The sequence below is a fragment of the Ptiloglossa arizonensis genome, chromosome 5 (genome assembly GCF_051014685.1).
Source record: "Ptiloglossa arizonensis isolate GNS036 chromosome 5, iyPtiAriz1_principal, whole genome shotgun sequence".
Taxonomy (NCBI): Eukaryota; Metazoa; Arthropoda; class Insecta; order Hymenoptera; family Colletidae; genus Ptiloglossa; species Ptiloglossa arizonensis.
Window position 1 is genome coordinate 13,278,080 of NC_135052.1, and position 26,686 is coordinate 13,304,765.

General features: G+C 36.8%; 2 protein-coding genes across 4 annotated transcripts in view; one reads left to right on the forward strand and one right to left on the reverse strand.

Annotated features, from left to right (window-relative positions):
* Positions 1 to 17,210, reverse strand: part of Axn (protein axin) — a 30,223-nt gene extending 13,013 nt beyond the window's left edge. For both annotated transcript variants that reach the window (XM_076312054.1, XM_076312053.1), the window contains exon 1: positions 16,797 to 17,210. The gene's annotated coding sequence lies outside the window, so the exon portion shown is untranslated. The remainder of the gene's footprint in view (positions 1 to 16,796) is intronic.
* A 2,190-nt stretch (positions 17,211 to 19,400) lies between these two features.
* Positions 19,401 to 25,866, forward strand: Hs3st-b (Heparan sulfate 3-O sulfotransferase-B). Of its 2 annotated transcripts, none has more exons than XM_076311449.1 (4): positions 19,401 to 19,744; positions 21,535 to 22,152; positions 22,667 to 23,157; positions 24,271 to 25,866. In XM_076311449.1, exons 2-4 carry the CDS (start codon positions 21,650 to 21,652, stop codon positions 24,393 to 24,395), a joined length of 1,119 nt encoding a protein of 372 aa, XP_076167564.1. In that variant the 5' UTR covers positions 19,401 to 19,744; positions 21,535 to 21,649; the 3' UTR covers positions 24,396 to 25,866. The 2 variants fall into 2 exon arrangements, with proteins under 2 accessions (XP_076167564.1, XP_076167566.1); XM_076311451.1 differs by lacking the exon at positions 19,401 to 19,744 and having other exon boundaries at positions 21,577 to 21,706; positions 21,790 to 22,152.
* The last annotated feature ends 820 nt before the right edge of the window (positions 25,867 to 26,686 follow it).

Here is a 26,686-nt window from a genome sequence, read left to right on the forward strand (position 1 = left end):
AGGAAGATACAATATATATGTGAAATATGTAAAAATTCTAACGATAAAGAATTCCCAACAGCAGCCAAAGAAATAAAGGAATACCGTATCTTGTTATTTTACCTTCTATAATCATTAGCAGAATTTTTGTTATAGATAACAAGTCGGGTAGGGTATGTTGAGCGGAGTGCCTGCGTTACCACTCTAGACCCTCACGCTGATTCGTTAAGTTTTTGCTTCGCGAGTTAAGGGAAACCAGAAATTAATTTGGGAGGTCGTCATTACGACTAAATAAAACTTTCTTTAGAAGCCCTAGTACATTCAGGATCTCTGATGTTTCACGGCGGTATGTATTTTGAACAAGGTTATGAATCAATTATCTTCAAAGGGATCGCAAAGGAATTCTCGGGTTTCGTACTGATTCACGATTTCTCTGCATTAAAATTGTACAAAAACGTGAGTATTTCCCGTTCAAAGTATACGAATTTTACTACATAAATTAATTAATCGCGCAACAATTACATTTTTCGAATAAAATCAATACATTTTACGCGAAAAATAAAATTTTAGAATAAATTTTCCCATCTATTAACCTAACGCGACGACTCAGAATCGAAACTATCGGTATGTTAGGGATGCTCAGTAATCAACGTCCGACAAGGAGTGAACTTTCCTTATCAACCGTATCGGAAAGGATTCTTGACAATGACACGACGAGGGCATTGATCAACCCCTACTTGTCTCCGAGCACTTACTCCCCTTAAAGCAAGGGTTTAAAAAAAAAAAAAAACGCCTATATAAGCCAAGCTTAGATCATTCAGCACACCAAAGAGTAGAGTGTGCAATCTTCACCCTTTGTGATCGGCGGGCACCGTACCGCAGGGACAAGCCTATGACATCATTGCCTTTATCAGATAGAGATACGAACTATTGTACCGCGAACGTTGACGCTTTATAATTATTGTTTATAAATATCGCGCCGTACCGCGATAATTAAATAACGTGCTGCCCGTGGACTTACGACGAAAACTCCTTGTGTCTCCGTACACGGCGGCCATCGACCGCAAAGGGTTAATACCGTCCCCTACGGGTACTTGCTTTGAGAGATACGGGGAAGTCTATCGATATCGAATGTCCATCACCGGGAACCATGATTATGAATTAAATAATAAAGGGAGTGTTATCAGCTTGAAACGGAAATGATCCCGATCAAGCCATAAACACGGCTTCTAAAGTCTTTTGAAGCACCGACAAGGATTTGTTGGTGAAAGACCGAGCGGAAACGGTCAAAGGCGTGTCACCGTTATCGCCAGATGACTTTATGTAGTGGTATTATGCCTCGCGAGCTGCGAATCTTTCAAAGAAACTTCTAAGGGACCGCTCGGCCGGCAGCTACACCGACCGTCGGTCGTCGACCGTCACGACCGCCGGCCCTCGACCATCGACTTAGGAGAATGTTCACTGACGTGTCAAGATTCTTCGTCGCCCCGCCTTTCTCTTCTCAATCCCGATTGACCTTCATTCGTCCCTCGGATCAAATATGTGCTTCAGATTATTCAGTGTTACTTCAATCCGATAATATTTTATATCTTGGACAAAGAAAAATTGTTTACGGTGTTCGGAGGAATAAAAAAAATCCTGTCCGATGATCGGCGAAAAACTTTGATAAATTATCGTGACGTAGCGAATCCGTAGATAAATTTTTGCGTTTCGAAAAGAAAGCATTGAAGCTTCCGATGTGTGTGTATAATCTTATTAATGTTAATGTACATGTAATGTAACGAGGCGTTGTAATAGTTACTCTGTTAACAACGGTAATAATGGATAATCTAATGTAAGCGTTTCAAAAATAATTCACCGCTCAAAATAATAATATTATTCTAATACCAAGAACTAACGAGCAAAATGAAATGTATATATATTATTCTGAACAGTGTAGTAACGACTGAATACAAAGTACAGAAATTACAATAGAGAGTCGTTATTACGAACGCCTCTTACTTCTCTGTTATTATTAACTTTTTAAATTTACTGTAAATTAATACCTCGAACCTGTAGCAATACATCGATGTGTTTTCTTCGTTGAACGCTCTTCATAATCACGTGTTTCATTTAACTATACATTTACATGCCTCCAAGGCGACAATTTGTTTACGTGTCATTATAAATGTTCACTAATCACATGTAAATCTATTTTTTGTAAAATCGGATTGTTCATCGTTACGTACGGATTCCGATGTTTTGTGTATATTGTCCGTATACAAAATTACGTTAAAATTTGTCATACACGATTCAGGATTTGAAAGTTCCTCTCAACACGAATGATCTCTGGTAGGCCAAGGGGGGGAAAATCACAATTGCAGTTCACACGCGGAAGGATTGCATCAATCGCACGGGAACTATAGTTTTCAGGTGATTGCACTGTCCGCAGGAAGTCTTAGAAATAGGATTTTCCAAATAAAACCATCCAAGACGTCGAGCATTCCGCATGTTTTTGCTAGTTCGCCTCAATGTGTTTTTACACTTCTCTTCGTTTTGTTTACAGTCACCCAGCTCATCGAGTAAGTGAATCAGAATACGAAACGTTTCTTCGGAATCATTTGCCATGCTGAACTCTCCAAACTATAATCGCACTAACACACCTTGTTTTCATTAAAATTTGTATCCAGTTCGATGATACAAAAACCACTAAATTCTTTTCTTCGTAGGTCCGTATAAAAATTAATTCCTAGATGGACGAAGCGTTGTATCGTGTAATGCAGAACTACGTTAAGTACGAAATTTTGGATAAGGTTATGGCCGGTCAACTTAAGTCCATAAATATTAAAAATAACTGTTCAACTGACAAAAAACCACAAACTTCTTGCTGTACGAAAGGTTTGTAGAAATCGTATTTGTATTTCAAAAACATTTTCGGTTGTGCCAAGTCCGTACAACACGTCGCGAAACATTACTCGAGCAGTATGTTGATCGAACTTAGTATTTCAGATTGAGTTCGTTGAAATTTTTAATTGATTTACATTGTATTCAATGTATGCGTGTCATTCTCGATTTGTATGGTTTTGTTTGTCTCCAACAAAAAAACGAGAGAAATTGTACATTCTTCTTTTCAGACACCAAGAGTTAATAAAAAATATTTCAATGCAATAGAATTATATAAATAAATATTTTCGTATACGATCGGTTGTATTTGAATTTAATTTTCGCATAAGACGATAGATAGTCAATCCGAACTACATAGTGTTTTAGTGACCGCATGAAATGTCAGCAAAGTAAACGGTCGAACACATGGCCGCATCGTAATTCGATTAAAAATTGTTCGTTGGTTAGACGCGTATTTTTCGATTGCCGCTCGAAACTTTATTCCGTGAAATCTTTTCGTTCGTACCGAATCAGCGAAACGAGCACAAAAACAGGGGCTGAAGCAACGGCTCGGTTGAATGTGAATACGACAAAGGATGCCGAGGAAGACCTGTGCCCCATACAACGTACACGGTAAGACTGAAACTACACAGTGACCGTAGAGCCAAGGGAGAGCGAGCATTATCTCTCTCCCTCGCTTTCCTTCTCGCTCTTATACCGTCCTTCTTCGTCTTCTTTTCTTCTTACTCTGCCACACCTCCCTTACGGCCGCAACTGCCTCTCCCTCTTTCTCTTACATGTTCCCTTCCTCTTCCCCACCCGGCATGGTGGACGCAGGACAAAAAAGTGGTAGGGTCCAGGTATAAGGGCAAATTCTGAGCTATATATACCTATCCATACTTTAAAACTCTTAGGGAAATACGAGGATTTTCATAAATTTGAACAAGCAGTTTGCTTTAGCGACGAGAATAAAGCATTTAGAAATGTACTAATCAACGCCGAAAAAATTCGAACGAAACAGAACCGAACTCTTGTATCGATGAACCTATTACCCTTTTTTAAAAAATCAATGTTTCGGTAATATTGGTAACTTTGTCATTCGAAACTGTGCAATTCGTTTCAAAATTTACAAGAATCCGTTTAAGTGGAAACACGCCATTAAAACTGTAAATAAAAAACGAGTAATAAATAAATGATACATCGTAGCTGTATCGGTTGAATTTGTTCACTTAAATCGTATCGAATTAAGCGAAATTGTATTACGAAGTAAACATTTTTTTTTTACTATTTTCCGATTATCTACGTATTTGTTGTACGTAGAAATTCTTTTTAAAAATTCTATCGAATAATGATTCTTAGCGTGTAGTGGTATATATTTACATGTAATATTACAGTACATTGATTGTAACAATGTATCGAAATTTGTAAACGATTATGAATAGTAATATAAAAAAAAAAAATGTTATCAATATTAAATTATTCGAAATTGTTAAAATTAAACATTCATATAATATTGGTACGCTAATAAAATTGACAGTTTGCATTAGAAATACATATCGGCAATGTTGCGCCATCTAGCGTTGCACGGCTCTACTACTACATACCGAACAACGTCGCGTATTTATATTTTATTTAATTCGTTCTCCAACAATGATTTTTATATTCATCCATAGTAACGACCGCAAAATGTACGAAAACTTTCACTTCACATGGTGCGAGTTAATTAAGACTCTCGTGTAGTTTGCAAGATTTATTCATCTTAATACCAATTTACTGTGCAGTACAAAACTTATCCAAGTTGAAAGCGTTTTGATTAAATTGTACCTCTGCGAACTTTTTTAACTGGACGTAGGAACACTTTAATTTGTATAACATCAATTCGAAAACTAAATTGAGTGCTTAGCTGCACGCATAAAGACCTGCGTTTAGAAAGCTTAAAGAATAAGAAAAACCTCTTGCCTGTTGTCAACCCTTGTCCAATCCAGACGATCTCTTTAACTTCGTGTTCAATGAAACTCGATTGAAGTCGCTGCCAAGCAACTACTAACTTGCCTTCAGGTAAATTACAAGCCGAAGCACTGATTTGTCCTACCCAGCAATTTTAACCACAAATGTGCCGCGACGTTTAGGTCGTATAACTATTAGAATTATTTTTCTGTTCTTTGACGACGGAAGAACAATTTTTTTAATACCACCTACACTATAATCGACATTACCTTGTTGCTATACCGTTCAGTTTTAAGCTACACCGAAATACACAATCTACATATACGATGGCGTTATCGTTTCTCCGAACTGTATAACCGAAATTCAATTCCTCCAATTATTTCTGTTTCTATTAATTTTCAAATCCAATACCGAGAATAATCGTAGTTTCTTTTTTATTTTTATTTTTTTCACGCGCCACGTGTCCTAATTTTTTTAATTCGCGGTGAGCGCGAGTTTCAGCTTACAGAAGGATCGGGAGTCGATGCAGATTAAATTATTATGATGACGACGAAGGAAAAAAAAGGTGGAGGCCACGAACGGAACAGGAAATTATGAACGAAAAGAGAAGGAGAATAGTCGAGAAACGGTCTACCGAGCAGCTAGAGAAGGACAAGCTACGAAAAGACCATTTGTGAGCAAAAGTGAGAAACTATATAGCAATGCATTGGTACCACTTGCGCGAGGCGGGAGCGAGAGGGAGCGAGAGAGGGACAGAGGGACAGACGACAACCGAGGGGGAGGGGACGGAAGAGGGAGAATTACGACGAGAGGGTATAAGAGAAGGAGAATCTCCGTTTGATCTTGCCGCCGCACGCGATCCCACACACATGTATGCATGTTCTGGCCTCTCAATATGGATTCGCATGAATGCACTAACACATCGCGCCGGTTAAAATCTCCCTTCTCTCTCACCTTGCTCAGTCCTGCTTCGATCGACAGTGCACGCCGGGCACTCTGTTGCTCTTGGATGTGTATAATAAACACCGTGCGAGCCAACTCAGCCGAGTCGCCTATAATTTCTCGCGGAAAATTATATGTTAATGCGCCCTTAATGGCGTCGTTCGTTAACGGGATCGTTGTACAAGCCCGAGGGATAGAACCGTGCCGAGAGCGCGATTCGATTCGCTCGAGCATGCCGCGAGTCGTCATTCAACAAACCCCCGGTCATAGTTTCTTGTATTGCCTTTTCTTATCGAATATACACATACGGTTCTTAACAAAAAAAAAATCTCGGGAAAATATCCTTAAGGCTGATATTTTATTTAATGCGCGCACACGAGCGGCAGCCACCGAGTATTTAAACCACGGTTCAGTATGCGCATAATTCAATGACTGCGTATTCCTAACCTGGATGGAAATGATTTTTCTTGTTTTCTTTCTTTCTTTCTTTCTTTTTATGCCGTTGTAATTGCAAAACAGTATTCTTTTCGGTACGTCGTCGGTATTTCCACGGTCTAAATACTTTTCAACCGATAATAATCGTTTCGTGTAAATCATTTTTCTCGTAAATCGACGCGAGGTCTGTTGCGCGCTGCGCGCGGTAACAAACGCATCGAATTCAATTTATCACTAATACTAATTATAATTACACACCGAACGACCGTAATTCGCGAAAATGAAATTCAAGTGGGCGACCGTTAACCTGTTACGTACCGAACGATTGTTATCTCAAAATTGAAGTTTATTCCCCGTGTATATACGTTGCGTTTAAAAATACTCAACGAAATAGGGAAAATTAATTTTTTTCGCGCACAAAATGTTTTTTTTTTTTTTTACGACGCTACGACGTGTACTATTTATAAATGGAAGACCAGCACCTACAAGTATCTAATAATATTCGGACACTTGTACAACCGTGCAGTGTAAAACTTAGTACCGTGAGTTTCTACGGAAATTTTTTTTGTTCACCGACGAGTCACGAGAACGCGACACACAGAATCGCTTTTACGTACCGAAATCCAATATCAACGGAATTATTTGATCTTATTTGAACAGATTTTTTTCTCACCGCAAAAACACGATGAAAAAAGCTTCTGAAAAAATTACCTCGCGCTTTATTCGGGTCTTAAACTTCGTACGTTGAAAATATCGCGCGATATTCGAATAATTTTTAATCCCGGGGAAAAAGACGTTTTTCCGTTTACTCTCTAAATAGGACACCGGTGCTCGACGGGTTAAAGGGACCCATTATCGGGCATTTAATAAATACTGTACAGAGGGGTGCACCAACCGAGGAACACGTTTCTATATTGTTACACGTGCTTGGCATTCCGTACGATCGACGGTCTTCGCGACATCTGTTCCAGGAGCAACAGCAGACGACGCACGGAGCCGGAAGGTTAATCGAATCCGTCTGCAACGAAAAATCAGTTACCGCGATTGGAATCGTCGTCGGTTATGCAAAACGTTCCGCGCCGGTATCGTTCGCGGTAAGCGGATAAAGACGATACGCGCCGGAGCCTCCTGAAGGTAATACTCATGACTGTTTGATCGGCCTCTTCGGACAGAGAGAATTTCCCGTGGGTCCACGGTAGCGGAACAAAGTCCTCAAAGAATGAAGATCGCCCAGCTAAAAACGTGGCAAGAGAAGTGGCGCCTTTGACCCTCATTGTCTGCGCTCTTTGCCCGTCGCATGCACGGCCTAATGGACTCTGTTTATCTTTTTCGCTTTCTTCTCTCCCCCTTCGTCTCATTCGCGACAATACAGACATACTCCCCCTCTTTCCACCCTCTTCTCTCCCACCCCTCCCCGTTCCTTATACGCGTAACTAGACTTAACCGAGCCCCGTCCCTTTTTCTTCCGTCACGCCGACCATTTTTACGTTCAATTTCCTACGGATTCCGTGCGATCGATTCCCGCGTAAATCGTTCGCGGTCATTCGTCAATTTTCGGAAAGTATCTCGCTGGGGGGGATTTTTTTTTTTGCATTCGAAATGTCACACCGTGAGATAACTCCTGTCCGATCGTTGCGCGAATCGAACCTGGACGAGTCTCGTTCAATGGATTGGAGAAATTTGCACGAAAGTACGAATAAATGATGATAATAAGTACTTTGTAGAATTAGTAATTATGGGCATCGTTCTACAGGCGGTGTCGTTTTTGAAGTTAATTTAAAGCGGAATAATTGGGTCGGCGATTTTGAAAATGTCCAATGAGTCTAAAATCTGGGGAAATTTTAGTTATTAATTAATTTGCGTTTCACTGCTTTACTTTATGATTATGTGGAAAAGAAAAATATATTAAAATACATCGACTTAGGTGAACGTCGATCGATAGTACATTCTAGTGGTTGTTTCTTGAAACAGCGATTAGAATAAATTTTTTACGTTTCGAGAGTGGCGGTCTACAAAGAAATTAAATATTTGGACGAGAATAAAAAATCGCAAATGATTGTACGTTTCCAGCATTTGTAAGGTTACGATTTTCAACTGTATAGACGATCCTTATCAATGGTTGAAATAAAAAATTCATTTTAATCACTGTTTCAACAAACAGCTACTACAGTTATTTTACGATGTTGATTTTAAGCCACGACGACTGGTAGGTACTATTTCTGAAGGACTATTGATTTAAAACGTGACAAAATACTTGTAGTTCGAACTATCAATTTATTTTCTATAACCATTTCCACCTCTCGGTTAATTTAATTTGTATAAAAAGATTTTCGTGCTTTGTATCAAAGCATTCCTTTGATGCGGATTTCAAGCGATCAGTATCATTAAGCTTTTCGCTAATTAAAACTCTTTAACAGGATTAGAATAAATACCATATTTGTTATGACGGGTATACGTAATTCAACATTGTCACGACAGACGAGAATTTCTTTGCGATTAACTAACGATGATCGTCTTTTTAACAAACCTGTATGTAATTTGACCAAGTTGTCGATTGTAAAAATCTGTTGTGTGGTCTGGGCCTGATTTAAGTCTTGGATACAGTGTATAATGCCGAATGAAAGTATTCGTACAGCGAGAAAGTCGAAGTGATACACATTACTAGAAAAATAGAAAAATTTGTCGTGGAAAAGGATTATGTGCCACTAATTCATAACTGAAATAAATACGTATATAACAATGAATAAAATTATAGACACAGTCTATGAATAAAATTAAGTTTGTAACTATAATTTATACATTGTATACTTTCATAGTTCACTGTAGGGTAGGCGCTCTGTGTTACGTTTAGAATTGTAGTACAGAACCTATTATTCGTCATCAGTGATAAGCGGTGAAGAAATGGGATCTCTACTTTACTGATTATGTAATAAAATACAAATGTCCATAGGTTGAACTCGGTTCGTAACCGATGAACTCGTACAAAGGAATAAAAAGGTTCGGTTCGATCGTTTCCAAGATACTTAGTTCTTTTTAATTCGCGGGTTGAAAGCTCTTTGTACTATTACAGATGCTGTAGAATGATTAAATTAACAGGTGACCTCGGAACGAGTATGTTCCATGGATATCATTTTTCTGCAGGTTCAGCGGTATCAGAACTGATTCCGAGTAGTGTTAATTTAAAATGGCCCCTTGCGCTGGCTCGATTGCAGAAACGACGGCTATTCATTTTATGTACGAACACGCAAATGGCAACACGAAATGTCAGTCCACAGTAATCACGCAAAAAGCTATAAGCTTATAAACTTCTCTATATTTCAAACACGATTTATTCGGGGATCTGTGTTTCGCGGAATAATTTTTACTTTCCGGCCCATTAATCCTTTAGATGTTTGAAGCTACAATTTCGAAACATCCCATACAATTTATACGCGAACCCTCGCACGATAAACCTTTTCTACAATTCTGCGCGCAGAACGAACCGAAACGTTGATTCACGTTGAAATTCGTTCGAAAGAAATCGCATTAAAAAATCAGAGATTTTTCAAAATTGATTTTTTCGTGCACGAGACCCGGCACGGTACGATTTTATCTACAAATTTTCGATCTACGTTTGTCGAGGGATTCCTCTCTGTTCCGTCTAGCACGAATCACGGAACCCGGAACACGATGTACGCCCACGAGCTCGGGTGTCTGGCTCCTTAAAAATGTTCTCGTTCACCGAACATCTCGCGTCTCGTGTATAATTGTATGTAGATATATTCCGTTTTGGAGTACTCGAGGCGTGAGCACGGCGTGCATCGATACCAGTGATACCAGGTGCCCCCCTTTGGTCGCATAAGAGATTGACACACAAATTGAAATAAGCGACGCAACGACACTGAGAAACTGAATGACAAAAGGGTGGTAGTGGAGGAACGAGAACGGCCGAATGGTGGGGAGCAAACAGTGAGAACAGTGCTACAGACAATAGAGACAATTATTGCACACAGACAAGGAGATGATGGATCAAACGCGGTACCATTTCGGCGCCCCCTTTATCTTCTTTCACTTGTCTTCTCCGCCCCCCCTGCCCCTCTCCCCCCACTACTTTCCTTGCGGCGCGTTTTCTTTTTCTCTTATCATAATATGTTTCGCGTTTATTTCGCCTTTTACCCTGTTTAGCTTTGATACAGGCATGCGAAACACGATTCAACACGTGCGTCGCACACTAAACTACTCATTTCACTGAAATTACTACGCAAACACGGTGCTTTCATGCTATGAACCTATCATTTAATGAAATAACGTATCTCTTTCGCCGATACTTGGAAGACACTCCGGGGAACGTTTAATGTACAAAAAGTAGATTAAATTGCAAATTCTAAGCATTTTGTAGGCTTTGAAAAAATCGTATCCAAGCGTGTAAAAATACGGCCAATCGAAATTTTATATCGATCTCGGGCGAGCGTGAAAATTTCACCTTATTCGGGTTTCTTGAACCTTACGAAATTCGATGATCGATCGCGTCGCCTTTTATTTGTGGATATTAGAACGAAACGTTATCATTGGTTCCATTTGACTCGAAACGATCGATCGACTATGTTTGCTTAGATGCACGGTAGTGGTAGTAGGAAAAAGATAACGAGGACAATAGGGAAGTACAACAGTGAGAGAAGCTGACTTCACAAGGAACTTCTTCTTGAGAGAAGAGTTTGGAGTTAATTTTGGACTCCGGTAGCCAATTAAGGTTGCACCTGTAATTCTGAACTACCCTGCATTCTTTGACTTCCCGTGTTTGAATACTGAAGATATAAGTTGCTGTTTTTGCACGTAAAGTCTTTTGTTAAAATTTTACACGTGAAATAATTAATTAAATAATCTGGTAAAAGGTACGAAGATAGAAATGCTAAATTCCACCGTTATGTTTGTTCTTCACAAACAGAACAATATTTGTATAAATGATTTTCTTCTGCCATCAAAAATCAACAAAATAATTCTTTAGAAATGAATATTAAGAAAGGAGGTAAAATCTTAAAAAGATAGTGAAGTATATACTGAAGATATAAGTTGCTGTTTTTGAACGTAAGGTCTTTTGTTAAAATTTTGCACGTGAAAGAATTAATTAAATAATCTAGTACAGGTTGAAATATACGTTACCACTTGCAATTGTATCTTAAAAAGTTTTAAATTTCACGAACAATGAGACTGAGAAAGAAATGTCGTACTATTATACATAGAATAGTCTCTTTAAGTAATTTCCTTTACGTTGAATAAAAATTGTTCGAATCAAGGATTTTATTTAACGGTTAAAGTACCGAAATCGTTTGTGATTTCAGCGACAGCCGACTCGTTCGCTCTAAGCTGAAAAAGTAACGTTACAAAAGAATAGTACTGCTCGCATTGAACGTTCTTTGAAATCAAACAGAGGACAGTCCTTTGAAACAATGATTGGAGGATTTAAAGAGTTATTTCAGGTCATAGGGTTAAGTGAGCCACCCTGTATAAAAGGGAGCAACGCATGAGCCACCCCCTGTTGTCGTGGCACACACGGTTGTGGGAATCCCCTAGCGTGAGCCGAAGATCGGAAGAGTGGGCGGGACCATTTGTGATCGTGCCGTTTGATACCACGTGCTCGGTGTGGTTAAAGCACAGGGGAACTTCACGTTCTCTCATTTTGATATCAAAGAGTCCCCTTACAAGAATCTCTAAATCGATGTTCTTTGACTTTACAAAGCTTTCGCCTGTAACGTCCCTTCGTCGCCTGGCTCCTTCATCTTCTGTTATTCTTAACTCTTATTTTTGTACGGTTCACCCTCACGTGTACCAAGAGTGACTAGTAAAAGCTTTCACTTTATTGCCGATAATTGCAGAAGAGGAAGGGTTGTTGTTCAAAGAAGCTTGTTAGATGCGACAAACGAAGGGTCAGGAAGGCACGATCTTTCCCGCAGTATATTGTGTGCAACGCAGTGTCGTGGACAAGTACGTTTTCTCTCACGTTCAACTAGTAACGTATAATAATAATACGGCCAACGTTGAAAATACAATTATTATTTTTTTTTTCTTCCCCCGAAGATTCATTTGAGTAACATTTTGGGATATTATACGAAACCAGCTTACAGTCAAAAATTGTAACGATGTATCGACAGTTTACAAATTTTGTTAGGGCTGTAATTAATCAGGATTGTATCGACAACATTTGAAGAAGATTTGACAACGTATATAATAGTCGTGAAACAAAACAGAAGCACAAAACATTAGCGTTCTATGTTCCATTCCTTTCTTAAATAGAAATCACATCTGATAAGTAAGGTTTGATTGCTCGAAAATTTTGTTTTTTTTTTTGTTAAAATATTGCAGCTTTGTAGAAGGGCCCGACACAAGTATCGAGTAATTTCTGTTTGATCCAGTTTTATTTCTTACTGGTGAAGCTATTTCTTGAAGAATGGGAGAACGAAGTTGATGGAAACAAAGATTTCCTAGCTCCATTAATATTAAAAAAATTACAAGAATAGTTAAATAAAAAGCACCCGTCTTTTATTACAACATCTTTATTGAAGAAAATATAAGTAAAATTCCATTCTAAATATAAATATGCGTGTTGTACCTACTCGACGACACGTTACATTGACGAGAATAACTGATTAGTGATCATGATAATACGAGCTATCTTTCATCATTCTGTTATTATGTACTTTTGACATTCACTCAATTATTATACGCGCGATACGAGATAAACGAATATAATAGTCAGGTACTCTCTACTTTGTTCACTTACACGAATCACACTATTGTTTGCATTGTAAATCATACACCCAATGTATAATCTAACGAATACATATCATTTGCAATTATTTATTAAATAAAAATAACTGTTTAAAGTTGCCTTGAAAATGAAGATATTAAAGAAAATATTAATCTTATAAAATAAAATCTTTATGTTTATTTTTGTAAAGAGAAAAATTTAAATACTTATGCTCACTAATGTTACTATTGTAAATATTTGTTATAACATGAACCATTGTATAGTTAAATAAAAAGCACTTAGTAACAAATATTAACAAATTTACTCAAACCCGCTCCAGAGGATTCTCATTGAAATTTCAATTTAAAAAAAAAAATAAATAAATAAAATAAAATTCTTTCACAATATCATGGAACACAATTCGTTAAACGTTCACTCGTATACTTTTCCCGTACTCGGTTTAATTATCAAGTTATTAGGAGAAACGCCCGCCATTATTCTAGGGTTGGTTTCATTTCTAAAGGCGAAGCAGAAGTTACAAAAATGTGCCCGATACTTGTCTCGGTTTCCTCTACAAAGCAGCAAAATTTAAAAAAAAAAAAAAGAAAGAAAGAATCACGAACTTCTCGAGTAACCGATGTTCCATTGTACGCGGAAGACCAAAGGCAGGGATGACAATATCAAGAAAGCTTGAAGAAACTTTAACCGTAAAGGTTTATTGGCGTGAAGGAGTGTGGAGCGTGTCTACATCAAAGCGACCGCTTCTGAACTCTATTCCCTTTCTACTTGAACCCTCACCGTCATCTCGTCACCACCTCCACTTCTATCAACTACCACTGACGTCCATTCGCTCTGCCAAGGTTGTGCACGCAACCAGACAGTAACCCCCGAATGTGCACCCTACCACCATTTACCACGTATGAGTTCCTGTACCGGTGGTGGTTATTAACATCCATTACCATCTCAAACGAGTCGCATTGCGACGTACGATCGAAACACGGGTTCGAATAAACCAACTTGGATATTATTTTTCAGTCTCCTGGAGCGGTTAATTAGGCAGCACTGTCCGAGTACCTGCGACACCCGACCATTTGAATTTCGAGCCGAGTAAAATCGTTTCATCGAACCAACCGAATACTTGGCCGTTCGAATATTCGTGTCTATGACCTCTTTGAACGCTGACACAGCTTTATCAATGCCCTATATCTTCTTCCATTCTCCTTGAAGAATTATGTCGACTATAGATGCTTCAAATATACGGATACAACGGGTTAGCAGAGTTCGTTAGTTCGTGGAGTACGAACAGGATAATAAAATAATTACAACGATAAAAAGTACAACGGTGGAACCACCTGGACGAGTTTGGAAGGGTGAAGCTAAAATGAATTTTAACCGTCTTGAGATTACGGTACGTCGAGAAGGATAGAACGCGGCCGAGGAACGTTCTTTTTATTTATGGACGTATTAACACACCTCCAAATTTGCAATATCAAATCTCGACCGTGAAACACTGTGGGCGTAACGCCTATGATTTAGGGCGTTCTTTTTCGCTGGCAGTGTCGACTACTCGCCCGGTACAAATTACTCGCGATCACGAAATTCAAGAACACCGTTTGTTTTCGTATATTCAAAATAAAGTGCCACCCAATTCGATATCCGAATGCAACGATAACACGAAATATCAATCGAAGTTGGTTCGCATCGGTGTTGGGCACAATCTTGAGGCTGATTCACACTATCCGTCAGGCAACCGTCCGTCGACCATCCGTCAAGACAATCTTCAAAGGGACCGCCTGGCGGAACGGTGACGGGCAATGTAAATACCTACACGCAAAATCCATTGAAGAATGTTTCGACGGACGGTTGTCCGACGGTAGTGTGAGTCAGCCTTTATTCGGATAATGACTAACGAATGAGAGTAACGGAAGATTGTTTATTCGTGGGTAATGAATAATTTATTTAAAAAAAAAAGTCATTCCGTAGGAACGTGCAAGTTTTAGACCGACTGTCTTGATTATTCATCCTTGACCGGTTTAAATATTTGTGAATCGAGTCGGAGCGCGATGTTTAAAGAATATACGTACTTAAATACGGAACAATTTCAGAGTGTACGGGAGAAATTAACTAAAACTTCGAGCGCTTTTATTAACCGGTATTAATTAAGTAGCTTCCAGTTTTGAGTAAACTTTGAAATTGAACAATTGAATATCTTCGAAATCATTGATTTTCGTCAATGTTTAGTCAAGTTGATGACTGATTCTAAAACTCTCTATATGTTCTCGTATTTGATTTATTTAACGCGATACTATAATGGTTTTTAGAATTTGTCGATTGATATAAAATTTCAACGAGAATGCTTTATCATTTTTTCGTTCCAAATACTGTTGAACAAATAACGGTGTTAGAACGATTGTTTAAAAGATTTTTAGGTTCTTATTTATCTAAAAAATCATACGGTGTTAATCAATTTTTGCAAGATACTGATTTGAATATTAATATTAAATTTGTTACATTTTCTAGCCTACTATAGGGATTGATAAATTACTGTTTTATTGCACATTGGAGCAACGAATAAGAGTGATTATTCTTCGTTGAAAATAGGAGCAGTATTTTAAAGTCAATAAGAAACGATAACTCTTCACGAATTCACAAACGCATAATAAGATTTAAAAACATACATAGTTTTGTGAAAAAAGCCAAGTTGACCTTGAAGTTTCCACGACTAATGAACCCGACAAAAAATTCAGTTCCTCTCTCGGATTTACCCTTCCGAATGGAGCACTTTTCGCATAAAAAATTTCCTTGTATCCTCAAGTGTCCAAGAAATAATGGTGTCTTAATTATTCGTTACGATTTACTTCGAATTGTCAATTATGGAAGAAAGCATGATAACGGGGAATTCACGTCGTCTCGACGATTGTATTGGTTTTGCTGAATAATTTATAAAATCGCTAATTGATATTCACGATTGTCAAAGCGTAGACTTACAGCGTAACATATGTATTGTTTTGATAAAGATAGAGCACATGTAGCGACAGGGGGGGATGGTGGGATGAAAATGGAGGAAAGAACGAACGGACGTGGAACCGGAACGATCGCGGAGGCTCGAGAGAAAAAAAGGTAGGGCACGAAGAGAGGAACGAAACTGCGACTGGCAGAAAAGCTGGTGGAACGACTCGAGAAGAAAACGCACGGCTGCGTTCGGCGGTGGGCACGGGCACGTCAAGAAAGAGAGCTCGATTCGTGAATACACGTTCCCCGAGACGCGCAAAGCTCTCGTAGTTGGAAGCAGAGTAAAAGAGAGGGAATGGGAGGGAAAGAGAGTTGATCTCGGTGAAAGAAAAAGGTGGAGGAGAGAAAAGAGAGACAGAACGGGGCACAGAGGCGACGAGAAAGAGACAGAGTGCAAACGAAAGGAAGAGGGAGCAGAAGGAAATAAAAATACAGGGGAAAAAGGAGTGAAAGAGCCAGTGATAGAGTAAGAGATAAATAAAACGGACCCGAGACGTGTAAACATTGCAGTGTATTTTGGAGTGAATGATTTTCGGTGTTACGCACGAGGACATCGACGCTCGTTATTTTTTCGAGGTTTGCTAGACGTTGGAGCCAAACATCGGCGAGTTTGATCGTAGATGGTTGAAGCGGAACACGCTCGGTCCTGCGGCAGGAAGAGACGATAGACAAGAAAGGAAGAGGCAATGAAGAAGGTGGAGGATAAGGAAGAAAATAGGAGGGAAGAAGGAAAAGAGGCGGTGTGGAGAAAGAGGAGGTGGAGAAAAAACAGAGTGAGAGAAGGGCTGGAAGAAATAGGAGAGAAAAGGAGCGAATGAACGAGCGAGCGAGAGGGAGAGGGATTTTAAGAAAGGAATCGGTGCTCTTAAAAGAGAAAAGACAGCAGTGGACTTACTCGGTATATCCGACAGTGCTTGTATTTGCTAATGCCGTGATGACGATGCGTCTCTCCGGCGAGACCGACGTTCCATGCTCGAAAATGTCAACTCTTGATCGAGAAATGGTACGAGCCGAAACGCAGACACATTGTAGCTCTCTTTCTCGTCCTTACTTTCTCGCTCTCTCCTAGCGACGACGATGATTCGGCGTGAACTCTCGACACTTCGACACGACGCACACACGCACCACACTCTCGAAGAAAAATACACACCGCACGGATTCCGCGGAGTAATAAAGCCGACTTGACACGCGGAAGGCATGCAAAGTGTTTCCCGGTCGCATCGAGTAAACAGAAACCACGATGAAGTCACGGGAAATCGGACACGGTTCGACTAGGCATTTCGCGGCTCGTCTCTCAGGCACATCTTGGTCGCCATCGAGATCTAACACGAGTGCGCGCGCGGGACGCGCACTCTTGCGGCCCCTGCCCAAACTTGCCCCTTCAAAGGCCGGCCAATCAACGTGCCGCATGGCCTATGCCCTTGCCGCGAGCAGTCCTGTATCTAGTTGACGCGCCGTCATTCATTCATCTCTTGGAATTTTGTTTTTCCGGAATTGTTTCGGAACGATCGATTTCTTTATTCCGATGGCTATACAATCGAACCGTTCGTTACTCGTACGTTACGACTTGCGAAAATATCGTCAATGAATTTATTTTTGTTTTCTACGCATAACTAATTAATGTTACTACGAAGAAGTGCGCATACACACACACACACACACATATGCTCGGTGATGTACGTGTGTATAGTCGCCAGTCACGTACCTAATTGATTTAGCACCTCCGTGGTCGCAAAATTTTGTAATAAAGTTGAAAACAGTTTACTACGGACGTTTCATTTTGATAAATATATATATTCGTTCATTAAATGTTGATAAAGAAATACGAATCAAATTTTACTTTACAAACGAATAAATAATTCTTTCCGGAAATTCATTTTGCAGTTTAACGATATTTAAATTTTTTTAAAATAAACATTGTATGAAATATATTTTCAGTTAAAATGAAGCGGATAACTTAAATTGCAGGACTATATAACATTTGTTTGTACTCTGTCTACGTAAACGCACATTTTTTGTAACATTTATATATATTTCATAAATTGTTCATTTCTAAAAATAGTTTATCATAACTTGTTAGCTCGACTTATTTCAAGGAATCCAGTATACAACAGCACGAATTGTAATAAGTGATTAAACTTAAAAAATAGGGTAGAAATATTTTGTTTATTTGTTCGAGAACCATAGGGGGCACAGACGTAACGATTTTTCGGACGGTAATTAGTACAAATATCGTTGATACGACTGTTCGAATGGTAATTGTAAAGTGTATGGGGTTGCTGTGCAACCTGCCGTACAACGCAGTCGTGTTGAATGGCTGTACGGCGCTGCCATTCGACTATCGTTGCAACTCGACGTACGACTCATCGTAGAATAAATCGTTACGTCTATGGCCCTTATTACGCGTATATTGAAACTAATTTATAACATTTAAGAACCAATTACTGCAGTTGCAAAAGACTTTTATTTTATTATCAATTTCAGGTGATTTGTACACAAATTCAACTTGTGGATAGTGATATCTTGTAAAACACGTGATGTTAACTAATAAAGAATTACATTTAGTCGTATTATACATTAATAATGTATATAATTATATAATTTATGAATATGTGTACGTTGTGTTATTTTCATTAAATGTTTTTGCTATTTCAGGTAGTTTACTTATTATTAATATCTTAAGCATAAATTACACTTCGTACTAAGATTATAATTTTTCCATTTTTTTTTGTCAGGCATTTATTATCAATATTTAATATTTGTAATAAATTACTATTTATTATCTGTCTTATAAGTACAGCTAGAGGTATATAAAAATCTATTGTAACAAGCAAATTGTACGTATAAAGGATTCGTAGATATGTCAGTATCGTTCTATGGAATTAGCGCGTTATTATCTATGCCCCTTGAGGTTTGCCGTAACCTCTCATTATTTACATATGTATGTTAAACGTTTAAAATAATGAGGTTAACACTTTTTTCATCTACAAATACTTAGAGAGAGAATATAGCTATGAATGATTTGTAACATTTCTAAAAAATTTAAAACATATGATACTGCACCTACGATACCATGTAATTAACACGTTTTTCTGGCTGATATCGTATACGTAGTAATTATTGTCTACCAACGTTTACGTACTTCGATGCTTCATTTAATTGTACTGTATCAAGTGAATGGTGAAGCTTTAATTAGCAGTTAGCGGTTCCAATTTTGCAAATTCCATTTGTTTAAATGTCTAAATTTCAATATTTAATATTTTATGACGACGTTTCAAAGAGTATAAAATCACTTTTTAATTTTCTCTATCTCGACCTTGATTGTTTCTCGACAAAATTATTACGATTTGCAGCCCGGTTTGTGCACTCGATATCATATGATCTAAACTGCTTTCTGCTTAGTTTCTCGTTTTCTCCGCGTTAACGAATGGCGCCATCGTCGTGCTCTATGTCACTCGAACACGCAGCTATGTTGGAGAACACCACGAGAAGGAAACGTTTATAGCGCGCGATGCGATTAACAAACGTTACACGATATTTAAATTCGAACGAAGCGGACAGGGCCTGACAAGGATGAGGATCAATTTAACTTCTCGTTATGCGGTTCGGTAGCTATGAAATCGCATCAATACGCCTCACGTTATACACCATTTCTCCCTTCTACTTGCTCCGCGTTATCGATTGTTACGAACGCGCCACCTGATAATGCGTTAAATGTGCACTTCTTTTAACCGAAATCGCATATCCTTGCATTTACTTGCCGAAGGAAGCGAACATCATCTAATCGGGATCATGTGCACCATATAAAATTAACGTACGCTTTGTACACTGTGTGGCACGGAGGTAAGTCGATACAACAAACATAGAAACAGTTTTTTCTGCAATAATTTATGCCGTATTACATATTGTACAAGCTAAATATTCATTTTCGCCCAACGCTTTTTTTGCGTAACATAAGCATGTGTTTTTGACAAGTTGAAATGTTTTGTACAAAGTACAGATTTTTCAATTTTAGTTTGGATGTTTTGTAATTTAGTACATAGAAATACTCATTTTGTCAAGTATTACGATAATCTTGTGTATTTTCATTATTGCCGTCGATATTATTACTATTTCGTCCTTCGTTAATACACGCTAATTAAAAAAACACTTATCACGTGAATATTTTATTCAATTAACATTATTGTTATAATTATATAAAATTGGTATAATAGTTTAACGTTACGTTATCATTGTAAGAGATGAAAATTATTTCTTTAATTTTATTATATATTTTCGTATGGAAAAAATATAAGAACCTCTAAATATTTTATAATGTATTACCTACGTAAGGTAGAACGGAAATCAATTTTTGTTATTAAATTAATAACAATCGTTTCGCTTGTCAATTAATTTGGAATTTATCCATTATTAATTATGCAATGCAGTATAAAATGAATTACCTACGTTTCTATCTGTATCGAAGACAAATATATTACTACACCTTAATTATTTTGTACACAAAGATTGAATGGTAAAGACGAGTACTGCGCAGTTCAAAGTTAAAGATTCACATACGTGTTCGAATATCTATATCGCTAAGTCGGTATCGAATATTTTAAAAGGTTTAACATAAATTAAGAGGTAGGCGTGAAAGTAGACTTTGAAGACACAATAATTGTTTCACTTCTGATATTTCATTGACTCTTGTCATTGTAGACGAAACATTAACATAATTGTTTTGAGGAGCGTGTTACCACTACTGTCCACATTACGCGAAGTAATAACACGGCAATCTAGACGCAATAAAGTTCGCGATACTGTCAAATTAACCGTACAATATACAAGCATGTATTTATTTCACAATTACTGCTAGAATACGAATTGTCTATAATTTTGTCATAGAAATGATACAATATATTTTATATCGATAATAATCTACCAATGCATTAATAAAAAAAGTGAAGATATAAAGATTTTTCGAATAGAAACGGAATACCTGATCTCTCCTTCGACATTGAAACTCTTAGTATTGGAATTAACGAGTCATTACGATGTTTCACCTAAATTTATTTTTCTTTCGAGTAATCAAGGTCAAAGTTTCGTTAAAATTCTTATTATTAAAATTAACGAGTTATTACGATGTTTCATCTAAATTTATTTTTAATCAAGGTCAAAGTTTGTTTTCAAGTAAAAATACATTTATCGAATGATAATTTCAGCTCCTTGATGACGGCAAACATCTAGCTCGACTGTAGCGCCGGTAAACTGACAAATATTGGTTTACGTTTCTCTAATAAACGATAAGATACTCGTAATACATCTATAAAAAATGATAAAAATTGTTAGTAACGGTGAAAATATTTTGCATCGTACACTTTTAAGATTTGATGAAATTACGGTGAATGTTTTTAACATTGAGTGATTAGAATTGCAAAGGATAATGTAACCAGTCGATATAAAAATAAAAAACGCATGTATTATAGATTAGTCGTGTTTACACGATTTGTTTCATTAAAAATGCGTACACGATCAACGATACATTATCGTGAAAGTAAAGTAGCTTTTCATCAATTATTTTCGCTGCTGGTTCGTTGTAGATATAGATACGATTAATTCTTTATAGATATTATAGATATAGTAAATCTTTATAGATATGATAGATACAAAGATATCTATCCTAACATATCAGAATGGAAGTGGAAGACTGAAAGCTTGATAGAATGGAATCCAGGATGCCAGTAAAGTACGACGATTCTTAAGTTCAGGATGGAACTCAGAAAAGGACCTTGGTCGAAAAAGATCTTAGTTCCAGCCTGCTTTTTGGTAATTCTAATCTGGATCTTTCTAATCGACAATTCGTTACTCCTCGCTGGCCTGTCTGGTAAACCAACCTTACAAAAACCCAGAAATTCCGTTTCTTCTACACTCACACACAATCAGTATCTGGACCGTCTAAACATGAAGGAACCCTCTTTGATAAACGATGTCGAATCGAAACTCTCAAAGGTATCGAAACTTCAAGTGGTGTCACTTTGGACAGGCAACAACAGCGTTAAGGGAAACACAACCACCTCGCGAAAGTATCAAGTCTTGAAACAGCAGGGTTTAATGCCCAGCAAACAATTGCCAACAGCGTTGATAATCGGTGTCAAGAAGGGCGGGACTAGAGCGTTGTTAGAGTTTCTAAGGTTGCATCCTGCTATTCGCGCTGCTGGCTCTGAGGTTCACTTTTTTGATCATCATTACATCAAAGGATTTCATTGGTACAGGCACGTATACTTGGATACTTCGTTGTGGCCATCGATACGGTCTCGTTTGTTCATCGATAATTATAAATGCGTTGTCAAATGTTCGAGATGAACATTCATTGTGCGAGTTTTAGATGTTTCTGTGATTCTTTTCCGCGGGAAATTCGCATCTCGAAGCTTACTTTGGTTATCGAATTGGGTACAAGCAAATGCCTGAAAGGATGTAACATCAATTTTTGCGGTGTACTACTCATAGAGTTAATTTCACTATAATCAGAATTCTTGGAATAAGTATATTGGAAGGCAGAAAGTCTATTTTTTCAAATTATTATCGACGAAATAATATAGACCCTCCAATATTGGAGCAGATATATTTCAATGCTTGTTAGGGTAACTTAAAATTTCTGTATAACGGCTGATACTATACCAGGGTAATGAAAAAATTGAACCCTTTCGATTGCAATGAAAAGGGTGTAACTCGAGACAAAGGGGAACGAAGCGAAGAGATAAAAATTCTTTCTACGACATATTACAGACACCGGATGCCTCCGACCTTAGCCACGCAAATCACAATGGAAAAGACGCCATCTTATTTTGTGACCAGTGAGGTACCGAGGAGAGTTCAACGCATGAATCCAGCAATGAAGTTAATTCTTGTGGTGAGGGATCCGGTTACCCGAGCGATATCCGATTATACGCAAGTGAGAAGTAAACGAGCCAACATGCCGAAGTTCGAGGATCTAGCGTTTCTGAACGGATCGAGGATCGTGGACACATCGTGGGTACCATTGAAAATTGGTGTCTACGCGCGACACTTGGAAAGGTGGCTCCAATATTTTTCGCTGTCGCAATTTTTATTCGTTTCTGGCGAACGATTGATCGTCGATCCTGTCGCCGAGATCACAAGGGTGCAGGATTTCCTGGGCCTGAAGAGGGTTATCTGCGAGAAACACTTTTATTTTAACGCCACCAAGGGATTCCCTTGTCTGCTCAAATCCGAGGAACGTCCTACTCCCCATTGCCTTGGTAAGTTAATTTCAAACTAAGTGTAATAAATTCCACGATATTTTATATATATATATTATAATATAATGTATATAGAAAATTATATATATATAAGAAAAATTAAAAAAAAGTATATATATATATATTTGGAGATCAATTAATTTTGTATAGTGCTCATTGAAGAGAGTACTATGAAAAATGAATTGTTTTACAAGTATAAAGTTTTGTAGGAACATGTCTTACGGGATTGAAATCATATTCGTTATGAATAGATTATAAATCAAGATGAAACCCTGTTCTATTAAGACACCCATTGCTTTCCGGAAAGAATAAAGAAAAGGAATTATGGTCTTTTGGAGAATTTCTTGGGAGCATAAATACGTTTCTAAATTCATTTGCATAACTTGGGAACATAAATATACTCCTGAAACATTTTTGCATAATTTGAGAACATAAATATGAAGCGTAGGTTTGGAAGCACGTTTATATTTCCAAGAAATGTTTCAAAAGACCTTCTCTTTGCGTATCAACAAGTGTCGAACTAAAAAAAAATAACACACAGAGAATATTTAGCTTAAATGTATCCTTTTGCAATATTGTTGATTTCTTTGCAAATAAACCACACACATGTGTAGAAATGATGCGTATACAATTAGTACGAAAATTATAATTTTTAAATTAAGAGCGATCACAAATCCAAGTTTAACATTTTTGACAAAGAATAATATAGTACCGATGTTGGTTCTTTGAACAATAATGATAGTAATTCAAGTTCTATTACAGTGCTTAAACCATTAAAAGTTCCATAGGACAAGAAATGAATTTTGATGAAATTAATAATAGCAATTTACAAATTTTACATATTTTAATGATACAAAAACAGTTCTAGAATATGTTCCCTGTTATTAACTTGATACTCTGTTATTAACTGATAACTTAATACCACCTCTACACCTCGAAATGATAGGTTCGTGGAAAGGTTCTGTCACATTTCTCATTAAAAGGGACAAAACTTTTTCACGTTTCCAAACAATCGGGTACATTAATTTTTCTATCCAGTTGTGTATAAGCGCTGTTTCATAACTATAGTACATAATTTATGACATTTCTCTAACAGAAGTGTATCATTTTAAGGTAAGAACAAGGGTCGTAGCCATCCTTACATAGACCCCGTAGCCATACAACGATTGAGAGATTTTTATCGTCCATTCAACCAACGCTTCTATCAATTGACGGGGATGGATTTCGGTTGGTTGTGAGAATAATGCGATAAGTAAATACATATCGAAAATAGTCCAGTAAACATAGTCAATTTTTATCGAGATACGACACGCGCATGCGGATGCCATTAGCTTGCACGACAAGTAATATCAGCGAAGAATTAATCAAGCTCATTTTCGTCTGTTCTCATCTGTTCTCACGTGATTCAAAATATTTTCTTTACATGCGCAAGATAAAATGACATCGTTTTAATGTGTTGACAATATACGAAAGAATTCCTGTTCTTGTTCGTGATATTACTTCCAGTCACAATATAGTTGCGATGAATGTTATTAATTATACGTATAATTTTTAGTATACATATCACACTATATTTTATACATAATGCTACGAAAAGTTTATAAACTCAACTCTTACACGCTAGAAAAGTAATTAAACAATTTAGGAAATATCTCTTATTTATTACGAAGGTTTTTATAGAAATAACGATCAATTTTAAATTATGTATCTTCCAGTGAGTTCTCAGAATTTGTATATACATATCAATGTATCGGTTATATAATAATTTAAAGCATTTTAAAGTATTACGTTATTGCTAATAAAGCGGGTGATATTTTGAATGTTTTTATCGAAACAATGTGTTATTAGTTATGTAACGTTACATTCAGAACTGAGAGTCAATCTAAACATTTTGTTGAATTGCAATACTTCCAATGTGTTATGCATTTAGATTATTAAATAATATCAATATTAAACCGAAGTATGTATGTACCAAGTAGACACGTAATTTTCAATTTTCGTATCATAGAGAAAATTCATTTTCAGTGTCGTACGAAAAGGTATCGTCTGAATGTCGTAAAATAATTGAACCATGTTCATTTCGAAAATAGAAAAAATCTATGTACCATGTTTAAAAAATAACTTTAACAAGCATACTTCGGTTAAAATATGGAAATACGATTAACGTTAATTACAAATTTCTAACGACGAAAGTTATTGAGAAATTTGTATAACAGTGCGGCAACATGTAATTATTTTCTTGCACCTATTGCAAAACAAATAATTCATTTATATTTTGCAAACGTGCACGCACATACACACATAACGTAAAGCAACAGTTTGTACAAATCTAATCATAAAATTAAGTAAGTTCCAATTGGATATTAGTAAATGATAGTCGTTAATTATTAGAATCGATTTGAAACAAACGATACGTTTGAAAACAGTCATCTATTAGTAAAAACATTTCCGAGTAATGTTAAATTTAAGTAATTCGTAGCTCGATGAGTTGTAATAAACATATCGTCGAGTAGTTAAGTATATGTTAAGTTACTTTGCTCAAGTGGCCTAATTAATCTATTTGAGGAATAAAACTCTGTAAATAAACCGTTAGTTAAGAAAAAAATATATTGCATAATGTGTGCTTACATCGCATCTATATTTCAATACCTTGGAATGTATTTAACAAAGTTTTAAGTTGCATCAAACGATTTCTTACTTTTTTCTCGGTTCTATGTGTTTTGGAATTTTTGTGTAATTTCAATTGTGAAATTAAAAAGAAGGATATTCATTTATTGATAGGAAACTTCAATGGTTTTAAACAAAAATAATTTCTAAACGTGACAATGACAGAGATGTACATAATACAATATCTTGTTTCTACAGTATAATGCTGAAGGAAATGTAATTCCATCAAAATAATTTTTTCTCAGGTACAATCATATTTGAGGTTAGATTTAAAAGTAACTTTGATCTCTATTTTATTTTTACAAAATTGTGTGGTTAATTTTGGTGTGTACATTTTCTTCTAATTTCTATAATAAAGACGTTAAAATAATAATAATATTTTTTAGATATCTACATTTTTATCCAGTCTAGAATTCAACGATCCAATTAAGGTCATTCAAGGTCAAATAACAATGCAAAGCTAGAACAAAATTTATATTTCTGTATTTTCTCAGTTTCTTGATATTATTTCGTGATAATACGAAAATCTTTGATACGATATAATTTCACTGGGACGATGAATTAATATGCTTAAATCCTTCGTATCATTTTTTATCAAAGCCTATTTTTATATAATCACTTCTTTCTTGAAATCATGTAACTCTCAAAATATCGTATCCGATTTAATTTGGAATAAATTTACCTGCATCGATTAAGGTTGGACATCCTGTATGCAGAATGGTATACTTAACATGGCGACCTTAAATAACTTGTAAATTTTTCGTTCTATGAAAAAGTGTTTCGAGCAAATTGGAATGATATTGAGGGACACTTATAGCATAATTTGATCCCAGTCCTGTAACATTTAACGAGTTATTTCTGC